This window comes from Salmo salar, chromosome 29 (assembly GCF_965601325.2).
Source record: "Salmo salar chromosome 29, fSalSal1, whole genome shotgun sequence".
NCBI lineage: Eukaryota > Metazoa > Chordata > Actinopteri > Salmoniformes > Salmonidae > Salmo > Salmo salar.
Genome location: NC_138319.1, coordinates 14,418,674 through 14,431,799, shown reverse-complemented (window position 1 = coordinate 14,431,799; position 13,126 = coordinate 14,418,674). Strand labels below are relative to the sequence as shown.

Genomic DNA, 13,126 nt, shown 5'->3' with positions numbered 1-13,126 from the left:
ACAGACTGACTTGTTATGATTATTATTGGGACAGAGTGACTTGTTATGATTATTATTGGGACAGAGTGACTTGTTATGATTATTATTGGGATAGACTGACTTGTTATGATTATTATTGGGACAGAGTGACTTGTTATGATTATTATTGGGACAGAGTGACTTGTTATGATTATTATTGGGACAGAGTGACTTGTTATGATTATTATTGGGACAGAGTGACTTGTTATGATTATTATTGGGACAGACTGACTTGTTATGATTATTATTGGGACAGACTGACTTGTTATGATTATTATTGGGACAGAGTGACTTGTTATGATTATTATTGGGACAGACTGACTTGTTATGATTATTATTGGGATAGACTGACTTGTTATGATTATTATTGGGACAGAGTGACTTGTTATGATTATTATTGGGACAGACTGACTTGTTATGATTATTATTGGGACAGACTGACTTGTTATGATTATTATTGGGACAGAGTGACTTGTTATGATTATTATTGGGACAGACTGACTTGTTATGATTATTATTGGGACAGACTGACTTGTTATGATTATTATTGGGATAGACTGACTTGTTATGATTATTATTGGGACAGACTGACTTGTTATGATTATTATTGGGACAGACTGACTTGTTATGATTATTATTGGGACAGAGTGACTTGTTATGATTATTATTGGGACAGAGTGACTTGTTATGATTATTATTGGGACAGACTGACTTGTTAAGGGGGAGACAACGCATTACATCCCAGAGCCCAGGTCAGCTCTCATTCTCAGGAGTGTAGATGGTAGACAAATATATACCACAGCTAACAGACCACAAAACAGACTGAAGACAGCGGTCATCCATTGGCTAAACTCAACCGCTCAATGTGGACGAAAGGGGCGAGCAGTGTCAGATACAGTAGTGGTTGCAGTACCAAAGCAAGCAGAAGGGGGAGCCCACACAGAGATACTCACAGCACGACAGGAGTGACAAACACTCAGTCTGATAGATGCAGGCGGTGAATTGCAGATGTTACACACAGAAACATGGGAAGAAACCAGGGCTAGGGGACAAACCACAGACACAGAGCCATGCAGTGGTTGACAGGGGACAGGGGGTTGGATCTTGGATGGATCCTGGCCGCGTGACTCACTTTCTGGCCCGGTTCTGGACGTTCTGCTGTTGCTGGACCTGCTGGGAGGGGGCAGGTCTCTTGCGGCTGGGCTCCATGACCGGGGCTGGCAGGCCGGGCCGCACCGCGGGGCTCCCACCGAACGGGGGTCCGGGGGGGCCCATGGGAGCACCCTGGTGGGGCATCCTCGCTCCAGACGGCATTCCAGGACGCTACGGAGAGGCGATGGGAGACAAGGGTTAGTTCCTGCACATATCAAATACACAGACATCCTGGTTCGGTAAGTAGTGTACATTCATTTGATTGGACTGTATCAGGTGTTTTAATGAAGGGCTGGAACAAAAGCCTGCACATACTGATGCCTTCCAGGATTAGGGTTAGGGTTCCAGGACCAGGAGTGGGAACCCCTGGTTCATTTCCTAGCCCAGGTGCAATTTACTCCAGTGATTCCGTTAATAAGACATCGAATGAATGAAATCAAGTCTCATTGTATTAATGTGTGTTGATTCCTTTTTCACTCTCTCATCTCTAATTCTTGGTGATAGAACGAACACTCAAAACATATCCTGAAGAAAGGGCCAACAGTGTTTCCTAACACGCACACACACACACACACACACACACACACACACACACACACACACTCACACCTGCTGGGACATTAGACTGAAGCCAAATGTCAAAACGGCTAACAATCTAGCCTGTGTGTGTGCTGTTGTGTCTGATGCCCGGGCCCCCCACTAGCAGAGAGAGGCCTGCCTGGCAACCTTGTGAGTCCTGGGAACAGCTGGGTGGCCCAACACCTGTGGCCGTCTGTCTGTTGGTCAGGCTATCTGTCCCATGGCAACAGCTGTTGTCCCAGGAAAAAGGCTCTGCTCGATGCCTCAGCTAACTATCTGACTAGAGATGGAATCAAAATGGAGGGAAAAAAATGTAACCCAAAGAGCTGCCCAATAAGAGGAGAGTTCTGTGCAACAAGCATGGGAGAAAATACAAAAAAACGTGCTTCTCTCTCGGTTCTGTTACGACATCAACGCTCCATGAGATTAGAAAATCAAATCACTACATTTCCTAATACCGTATTTCCCTAAAATTGTTGACATGCCATTTGAGACTGTGGTAAAGCCAACAAAAATACAAAGGAAACACTACCTCATTTTAAGAGGACAATGTATGCCAATTCTAATAACTGATTTTGCTTTTCTGTGCGGTTAATATTGTATTATAATATTCATTCCACAAGGAGGAAATGTGTCACATTGGTTATTTCACTGCATTCTTTCAGTGAGGCTAATAACCTATCAGGGTTGGGGAGTAACGGATTACATGTAATCTGTTACATGTAAGGGATTACAAAAACCGGTAACTGTAATCCATTACGTTACCAGCAAAAATATTGTAATCAGATTACAGATACTTCTGAAAAACTAGATGATTACTTTGAGGATTACTTTCAAATTCAGAAAGGAGGTTTGCAGAACAAAAATCTTTGAACCATCTCTGTTTTCTCAATGACATTGAAATCAGCATTGAAAAAAGGCGCATGTTTAAGTTTGTTCCACCTGAGAAGTCTGACCACAAGTCAGAGACCACTATGATAACACACCTAATGGGTTTGATGGATCGTGGGAAAAGAGCAGGTATAGGCTTTTGTAGGCTACAGTCCAAGCTATTTCTTCCAATGGTACGACTGCTGTCTGTGTATTTGAACGACTGCTAAATGTGTTTTTGAACATGAATAATGGTTGGATTTAAGAAGTTTAAGCTGCCTATCAATCGCTGCACAGTGGGGATCCAAGCCTATGGAATAAAAGTGGGGCTTTTATTGCTCATTCTAATTCATGCTGATATTGATTTTTTAATCCACAGGTCTAATGGACACATGCTCAAACTCGCACGCTTTTGATAGACTTAAAAGGGGCAATCTGTAGTTGATACATCCATTTTTGGACTTATAATATATATATATGGATATATATATATATCCATTGATTCTTGAAGAATATAATGCCTCATGAGCTTAGTTCAACTGTCACACTCCATTAGAACCCAAAATATAAGCTTATTTTTCTCCAATGTTTGTAATCATAAGCAAACACTGTATAGCCTCATAACATCAGGTTAAAACAATACTTTTGATATCATGGATGGTCAGTCCTTGCATCCATAGCTCTGTCTATTAATCTGAGAGTGGTTACATTTCTCCAGGCCCACCCCTCAGCTTTCTACCAAAACAGAGGGATTTCCCCTTTAAACAGCTGCATATTATCAAGATATCAAAGTGTCACCAACAAAAAGTGAAACAATAGGCCTATAGCAAATGCAGCATATGGCATTCATTTTTCACATGTAAAAGCGCTTTTCAGTAGTGCACAAAGCATGCCATTCTATGAGAGCAGCATTTATTTTTCAACTCGAAATCAATGAGCCCAATCATGACAACAAAATCATAAACAACAGAGTAGAGCTGGCTAATAAATCCTTAGTTTCAGGGTCATGCTCAGGTTAAACAATTTGGCTAATCTATACTTCCATATTTCCAAATCCTATTCTTGAAGATCAAGGGGTATAACATTTATTGGAATGACTGGAATTCTGATAGACTTTGGTTTTTAATGTAAAGATTTAATTTAAAATTATCATTATATGTAGTAGAAAGTGATGGGTTAGATGAAGCCTACCTAACCAACCCATAAAGTAAAATTTAACATCCATATCTGGCCAGCTATGTAAACTTTAACATAGATTTTTCCTGCAATAGATGTGGTTAATTGGTAACATATATTTTTGTATTCTTCTAATGCCTTTCAAGGGGAAAGTAATCTAACAGTAACTGAATGTAATCAGATTACGTTACTGTGTTTAAAAAAAAAGCTACGTTGCTGATTACAATTTTGGACAGGTAACTAGTAACTGTAATGGATTACATTTAGAAAGTAACCTACCCAAACCTGTAACCTATTCTTATATGCACCTCCTGTCCTGACTCCTTCAATAGCCACTTCTTATTCATAACAAATAGATGAGAGAGGAGGAGCCCTTGTGATCTGGCAAACAATCACCTTTACACCTTCGTATCGAAGTGGTCTTGGTAGGAGAGTTTAAAACCCTCTGAGGCTGCATCCCATATGGTGCCCTATTCCCTATATAGTGCATTACTTTTAACCAGAGCCTTAATAAGAGCCCTGATTAAAAGTAGTCCATTATATTGGGAATAGGATGCTATTTGGAACCGCAGCCCTAGTCCTATTATCAGTCAGATAGTGAAGATTTTAGTTCCAAAAAGCTACATCCACCAATTTTTCATATTTGTGTTTTTTCATCAGGAATGACTGCGTAAGGGTACCTTCATGTGTGTGTAAAATATTACTATTCTCCAATTTTTTATTTATAGATTCTAAATGTGTGTTAATATAGGGTTTGTTGCAAAATGCTATATAATGTTTGTATCCTGTATATTTTACTGTGATATGTTGTTGTCTCACCTAGCTATCTTAAGGTGAATGCACTAACTGTAAATAGCTTTGGATAAAAGCAGCTGCTAAATGACTTAATGGTAAAATGTAAATATTTGACATACATGTGACAGGTCTCATATTACTGTATTGATTCATTTTTGAAACACTTTTACAAATATTGATGTCACAAATGTACCATTTGTACAGTTCAAATGTAGTTATTTGCTTGACTGTGTAAAACCTAGCATTACCACTTCTCTGAGAGTGAGGCGGATTGACAGCGTTTTGCATCAAAACATTATTTGTCTCTTTAAAACGAAACCATCAAGTGATAGATTTCAAACAAATTTCAAACCAGTCTGTCATTGAACAACCCCAAGCCATGATTAGATGGTGAAAAAAAAACCCACACCAATCTTTTTCAAAGTTCTTTTAAAAGCAAAAGCTTAAATTTACCAACGTTTCTGAAAATGGATATATAGCGTTTTGGAATGAAACTCTTCAAGCGGCTCTGCAGTATGGTGCCCTGGTGCCTGTGGAATATGGCGCCTCGCAGAGTAGGAAACTGAGTGACAATGTTACCACATTACTGACCACCACCTTCCTAGTTCTCCTGGGAACAATAACAGACAAAAACACAGTAACAGGCCATACACGACAAGCGGTGTACTGCCAAACAAAATCTCTGGGATTATCTCCTATCACCCATGCTTTATTAAACTAGTGCTTTTGACATTTCTCATTCCCCTGTTGGCGAAAGAGTGTGGGTTTTCAATAGACTAAACTGTTGTGAAAGCAAGATAATCCCAGTTGGTGGGTAATGGGAGAAAAGCTAATATACTGTATGCACATCGACTATCAAAATCAAACAAAGACACGTACTGACATCTGAAGCGCACCCCAAACACTATGAATCATCAACAGCACTCATAACAATATCAGTTTACAACTCCACTTATTTGGCTGAGTGACTGTGTGAAGTAGCGTTGTGGGAGACGTTGGCGTCACCACTGTGACCTCGGGTTCCCACTGGGCACACCATGTCATTGCAACGTGGATAACTGGGTAATATTTGGTTGAGACGTTGATCAATGAGATTACAACCTATATTCACCCACTCAAAAAGACAGCCAAAAGTTAGATGAATTTCCAATGCGTTTTCACCATGCTTTCAAACCATCTAAAAGCACAACCAAATTCCAATGGAAAGACCACGTCTGATATTTTGTTTGTTTATACAACAGATGAATGCGTTATCACTGTGCGCCATCTAACAGCAGAACCAAATGACCCGGACGCAGTTTAGATTACATTCAAAGTACATGATGCAAGTGATCAATGCCGTTTAGGAATCCGCACAGATCATTACAGCAATTGTGAAGATCTCCACAGACCTGCGACGACCTTGGCACGCTATCTTGAACACGCATGCTTATATGATAACCTACATGTATGTTTGGCTGAGTTGGAGACATGAATCCAACATATCATGTTTTTTTTAACTTGTCGACGAGGCTATTTATTGTATTTCAAAAGTGATTATTGAATGGTTTTTGTTTGTCAACGCAACCAAACATTAACATTTGAAGGAGATTTATATTCCACTTAGATAGATCCATCTGTGCCACTGGCATTAATTCAAGTTTGTCTAAAAATTAATAATGGATATGTTGGATTCACGTCTCCATCTCCACCAAAAATTGTTGGATTCACGTCTCCATCTCCACCAAAAATGTAAGTTAAAGAATAGGACTAAATCAAAACAAACTTTAAATGCACTTCAAATAAAGTTTGATTTGATTGAGTTCACTATCACTAAATATCATTATATTTGAAATCAACCAGAGCTTGAAACCCTAAGCCTATTGTATTGTCTATTTTTAGTTCAAATTTTGGGTTGAATTGAAACAATAACTGTTGTTGACTTTGCAAATTCTATATAGGCCTAAATAGTATCATTGATGATATATGACTTATAGAGTATGGTCACATTTCATTTGCTCTGTTAAACCTACCCTTTGGAATGACTTGGAAAGCAACAGTGAATGTATTTCATTTTTAAGTGGAGATCTCTCCACAATCCTTCTCACAATAGCACTAATAATCAGTGACAAATATCATAGCTAAGCAGGGCTCGGTTAAAAACCTGGACGGGAGACAAAATGGTAGCTGTAGATAGATACATTCTCCAGTAGGAGGTGCTGCCCAGCCCATAGTTTTTTCTTATAGTGTATATAACGTTCTTCCTCAAAACAACAGTTTGCCTTGATGACTTTTTTCAAATCCAAAGTATTTTCCACGTACAGTGAGGGAAAAAAGTATTTGATCCCCTGCTGATTTTGTACATTTGCCCACTGACAAAGAAATGATCAGTCTATAATTTTAATGGTAGGTTTATTTGAACAGTGAGAGAAAGAATAACAAAAAAATCCAGAAAAACGCATGTCAAAAATGTTATAAAATGATTTGCATTTTAATGAGGGAAATAAGTATTTGACCCCTCTGCAAAACATGACTTAGTACTTGGTGGCAAAACCCTTGTTGGCTATCAGAGGTTAGACGTTTCTTGTAGTTGGCCACCAGGTTTGCACACATCTCAGGAGGGATTTTGTCCCACTCCTCTTTGCAGATCTTCTCCAAGTCATTAAGGTTTTGAGGCTGATGTTTGGCAACTCGAACCTTCAGCTCCCTCCACAGAATTTCTATGGAATTAAGGTCTGGAGACTGGCTAGGCCACTCCAGGACCTTAATGTGCTTCTTCTTGAGCCACTCCTTTGTTGCCTTGGCCGTGTGTTTTGGGTCATTGTCATGCTGGAATACCCATCCACGACCCATTTTCAATGCCCTGGCTGAGGGAAGGAGGTTCTCATCCAAGATTTGACGGTACGTGGCCCCGTCCATCGTCCCTTTGATGCGGTGAAGTTGTCCTGTCCCCTTAGCAGAAAAACACCCCCAAAGCATAATGTTTCCACCTCCATGTTTGACGGTGGGGATGGTGTTCTTAGGGTCATAGGCAGCATTCCTCCTCCTCCAAACACGGCGAGTTGAGTTGATGCCAAAGAGCTCCATTTTGGTCTCATCTGACCACAACACTTTCACCCAGTTGTCCTCTGAATCATTCAAATGTCATTGGCAAACTTCAGACGGGCATGTATATGTGCTTTCTTGAGCAGGGGGACCTTGCGGGCGCTGCAGGATTTCAGTCCTTCACGGCGTAGTGTGTTACCAATTGTTTTCTTGGTGACTATGGTCCCAGCTGCCTTGAGATCTTTGACAAGATCCTCCCGTGTAGTTCTGGGCTGATTCCTCACCGTTCTCATGATCATTGCAACTCCACGAGGTGAGATCTTGCATGGAGCCCCAGGCCGAGGGAGATTGACAGTTCTTTGTGTTTCTTCCATTTGCGAATAATCGCACCAACTGTTGTCACCTTCTCACCAAGCTGCTTGGCGATGGTCTTGTAGCCCATTCCAGCCTTGTGTAGGTCTACAATCTTGTCCCTGACATCCTTGGAGAGCTCTTTGGTCTTGGCCATGGTGGAGAGTTTGGAATCTGATTGATTGATTGCTTCTGTGGACAGGTGTCTTTTTTACAGGTAACAAGCACTCCCTTTAAGAGTGTGCTCCTAATCTCAGCTCGTTACCTGTATAAAAGACACCTGGGAGCCAGAAACCTTTCTGATTGAGAGGGGGTCAAATACTTATTTCCCTCATTAAAATGCAAATCAATTTATAACATTTTTGACATGCGTTTTTCTGGATTTTTTTGTTGTTATTCTGTCTCTCACTGTTCAAATAAACCTACCATTAAAATTATAGACGGATCCTTTCTTTATCAGTGGGCAAACGTACAAAATCAGCAGGGGATCAAATACTTTTCCCCCTCACTGTAGATTCCACGTCAAAATACGTTGACAAAATACGGTGAAACAATGTTGATTTAACCCGTTTCTGCATAGTGGGTCACCCCTATTTCCACCCTGGGGCTGCAGATGTCCCTGTCAGAGAGTTCACTGGATGACCAAACATGCTCTTAAAACATTAACAGAACGCATCCCAAATTGCACCATATTCCCTTTATAGTGCACTACTTTTAACCGGGGCCCATGGTGCTCTGGTTAAAAGTAGTGCACTATATTAGGGATTATGGTGCCATTTGCAGCCATAATAACAGCAGGCCCACATGTGAAAACAGTCGCAAAAACGGCCATTTTCCGACAAGCGTAACTTGAGGAACAAACGGCAACGGGCAAACAGGGTCTGGACAATTCTTTTTATATCTTCTACGCTCAACGTGCTGAAATAACACCCATAGCTACAGCCATGCCATAGTCTGTGACTGTGGCTTTACATTTCATATGACCTACTGCCCTTTAAAATGTGCACGGAGGTTGAATGTCAATGACATGCATGTCTATCTCTCCTGGCTCAAAGTTGAGAAGAGATTGACTGCGTCAATATTGGTCTTTGAACGAGGCGTTGAAGGTACCGAACTAGCAGTTCGGACACTCATCGGTATCGCACAAGACATGCAACCAGAGGTCTCTTCACAGTCCCCAATTCCAGAACTGGGGGGCTGGGAAACAGTATTAAACAGAGCCATGACTAAATGGAACTCTCTGCCACCCCAGGTAATTCGAGCTAGCAATAAAACCAGATGAAAGAACACCTTATGGCACGACGGGGGGCTGTGAAGAGACACACAGAGATGATTATGCATTTGGTATTGTATTATGTATGTGATACGTGGTTGGGATACGACTGTGATATGTGGTTTTCTCGCCTGGCCATTTTAAGATTAATGCACTAGCAGTGGGTTGCTCTGGATGGGAGCATCTGCTGAATTGCTCATTTGTAATGTAAATGTAGAGCTATGTATGTATATTTATGTCTTTTATTTGTTACGTTGTTTCCTGTTTGGACCGCAGGAAGAGTAGCCGCAGCCTCGGCAGCAGCTAATTGGGGATCCTAATAAGTACTAAAATAACGGAGGCCAGCCAGTCAGTGAGGCGGAGAGAGGCTGTGGTGCAATGGAGTCCACGTCCTCGCCCAGTCACATTCACACAGGTGCTGCTGTCACTCTGCAGCCTGGGGGCTGGAGCCAGGTAGGGAGGGAGAAGCAGATGTGTGGTTTCTCTGGGGCCTGGGGGGCTGGAGCCAGGTAGGGAGGGAGAAGCAGATGTGTGGTTTCTCTGGGGCCTGGGGGGCTGGAGCCAGGTAGGGAGGGAGAAGCAGATGTGTGGTTTCTCTGGGGCCTGGGGGGCTGGAGCCAGGTAGGGAGGGAGAAGCAGATGTGTGGTTTCTCTGAGGCCTGGAGCCAGGTAGGGAGGGAGAAGCAGATGTGTGGTTTCTCTGGGGCCTGGGGGGCTGGAGCCAGGTAGGGAGGGAGAAGCAGATGTGTGGTTTCTCTGGGGCCTGGGGGGCTGGAGCCAGGTAGGGAGGGAGAAGCAGATGTGTGGTTTCTCTGGGGCCTGGGGGGCTGGAGCCAGGTAGGGAGGGAGAAGCAGATGTGTGGTTTCTCTGGGGCCTGGGGGGCTGGAGCCAGGTAGGGAGGGAGAAGCAGATGTGTGGTTTCTCTGGGGCCTGGGCAGAGAGAGACAGAGAGAGTAGCTCTTAAGGCACGGACAGGCCGGTAGGATTGTCGAGCTGCTGCCGGCCCGAGAGTACTTAGCACCTCCGAACACAGTACCGGCCGCAATTTGCAAACCGAGTGCAAACGATTGTACATGTAGAAAACGGGCAAAAATTACATCCGGTCTCTATAACACACCGCAAGCGAATAAACGGCGAACGAATGCCCTCCCCTACTGTACAGACCGACAATCGGTCTGGTGAGTTTTCTCCATAACTTTTAACAGCTCTGCGGGGTTCTGGGTGCTGCTGGCTGCTCTCTCTCCGGTTACCTTGACAAGAGGACCCTGGCGCTTCTCCTTCCCCACTGTCCACTTCCTATCTGGGCTGGAGTGTGCCAACCCAAGGGACCGGGAGCACATAGGGAGAGACTTGATTGAAGGAGTGGTAATGATGTCATAGTGGGCAAATAATGGGTCAACAAACCGGGTTCCTCTAAAGTCTAAAGGAGGACGTGCCCAATTGGATAACTGGATGTGCCCTATTGGATAATAGGATGTGCTCTATTTAGTGGTCCTCCTCTTTAGTATTGTCCCCCCAAATAAATTCCCAACAATTCCATGCCAACAGCACCCCATATCTGATACACTGAATTCACTCCCCTGCAACTCTGCCAGCCAGCCAGGCAGCAATCTAATCTGCCATGTGGATGGATATCTGAGACCTGTGGTCTCTGTAGGAGAGGTGATTGGATTTGGAGAGGCCATGGTGAAGTTAACCCACAGAGCTAAAAATGTGATTCATTGGACTGCACTGTGGATGATTCCTAGGAGTAAAATCTCAGGGTGAGGAAAAGCCACCAAGGCATTTTATCTGACCCACAGCACACCGCGATGGTGGAGAAGCTCAGTAATAGAATCTTCTAGGAGGGCAGGGCAAAGTTCACGATAGCAGTCACACACACACACACACACCCTTGGGCTTATCCATGTCTCCCACGCAGAGCGCTGCAGGGCCTGTATCCCCCCACAGACAAAGGCTCTCTGTGACCTCCACATCTAAACATGTACAGGAGGAGGAGGAGGAGGAGGAGAGAGGCTCCGGTTCTCAGGGCCGCCTACCCACCAGGCCTCCAAGACCATCTCCAAGAGACCTTTCCCCCCACTGACTGAAACATATATACACACACACACACACACACACACACACACACACACACACACACACACACACACACACACACACACACACACACACACACACACACACATTCCTGCCGGAGGCTGGAACACCACGACCTTCACAGCTCCACATCCGTGCAACAGTGTATGTGTCTGTTTCTGAAGGAATGCGGCTGGCCTTTCAGATGTTCTATCTCCGGAGGGAGGGTAGTGTTGTCTTTACCTAACTGTGGTAAATGTTCTTCGGGATGAGTCTCAAACGGCACCGTTTTCCCTTTATAGTGCACTACCTTTGACCAGAGCCCTATCGGACTATAGCCTATAGGGAACCGGTTGCCATTCGGGACGCATCGTGGGAGTGAAACAGAAAGTAAAGCGTCACGGCTCCCCACAAACGAACAAACTTGAAAGATCGCTGCCCGTACGTCGAAATATTTCCCTACTCGGCAGGCTTCGATGTGAGCCGGAAGTCTGGTAACTCGCCGGCATTGCAGTGAATATGATAATCAAGACGATTCCACTCCTTCAAATCTATTGAGAGAAGAGGGCAGGTATGAAGGAAAATAAGCAGGGGAAATACTTAGCCCGGAGAGAGAGAGAGAGAGAGAGAGACTCATCAAGGTTAATTGGTCTGTTGGGAGGATAGTCATCTGGCTCATCCATCGTCTCTGCTCATTGTTTCCCTAAGTCGGTGCTGGGCTGAACCTTATACAGCCCCTAAAAAGCCTAAACATAACCCGGGCAAGGTACTGTACACTTGCCCTATTCCCACTACAAGATATGAAGGAGAGTCTGAGAAGTAGAGTGGAGAAAGAGGTCACAGTTATGAAAATTAAGGTCACAATTATGAAAACTTAGAACACTAAAGAGGCCTTTCTACTGACTCTGAAAAACACCAAAAGAAAGATGCCCAGGGTCCCTGCTCATCTGCGTGAACGTGCCTTGGGCATTCTGCAAGGAGGCATGAGGAATGTAGATGTGGCCAGGACAATAAATTGCAACGTTCGTACTGTGAGATGCCTAAGACAATGTCGTCTATGGGCACAAACCCACCGTCGTTGGACCAGACAGGACTGGAAAAAAGTGCTCTTCACTGACGAGTCGCGGTTTTGTCTCACCAAGGGTGATGGTCGGATTCTCGTTCATTGTCGAAGGAATGAGAGTTGCACCAAGGCCTGTACTCTGGAGTGGGATCGATTTGGAGGTGGAGGGTCCGTCATGGTCTGGGGAGGTGTGTCACAGCATCATCGGACTGAGCTTGTCATTGCAGGCAATCTCAACGCTGTGCGTTACAGGGAAGACATCCTCCTCCCTCATGTGGTACCCTTCCTGCAGGCTCATCCTGACATGACCCTCCAGCATGACAATGCCACCAGCCATATTGCTCGTTCTGTACGTGATTTCCTGCAAGACAGGAATGTCAGTGTTCTGCCATAGCCAGCGAAGAGCCCGGATCTCAATCCCATTGAGCACGTCTGGGACCTGTTGGATCGGAGTGTGAGGGCTAGGGCCATTTCCCCCCAGAAATGTCTGGGAACTTGCAGGTGCCTTGGTGGAAGAGTGGTGTAACATCTCACAGCAAGAACTGGCAAATCTGGTGCAGTCCATGAGGAGGCGATACACTGCAGTACTTAATGCAGCTGGTGGCCACACCAGATACTGACTGTTACTTTTGATTTTGAACCCCCCCTTTCTTCAGGGACACATTATTCCATTTCTGTTAGTCACATGTCTGTGGAACTTGTTCAGTTTATGTCTCAGTTGTTGAATCTTGTTATGTTCATACAA

General features: G+C 43.9%; 1 protein-coding gene across 9 annotated transcripts in view; it reads right to left on the bottom strand.

Moving 5' to 3' along the window:
* LOC106590169 (SWI/SNF-related matrix-associated actin-dependent regulator of chromatin subfamily D member 3) overlaps positions 1 to 13,126 on the bottom strand; it is a 55,225-nt gene that overhangs the window by 19,799 nt on the left and 22,300 nt on the right. For all 9 annotated transcript variants that reach the window (XM_014180849.3, XM_045710638.2, XM_014180847.3 and 6 more), the window contains exon 2: positions 1,151 to 1,341. In XM_014180849.3, coding sequence (XP_014036324.1) covers positions 1,151 to 1,341 — 191 coding nt within the window. The remainder of the gene's footprint in view (positions 1 to 1,150; positions 1,342 to 13,126) is intronic.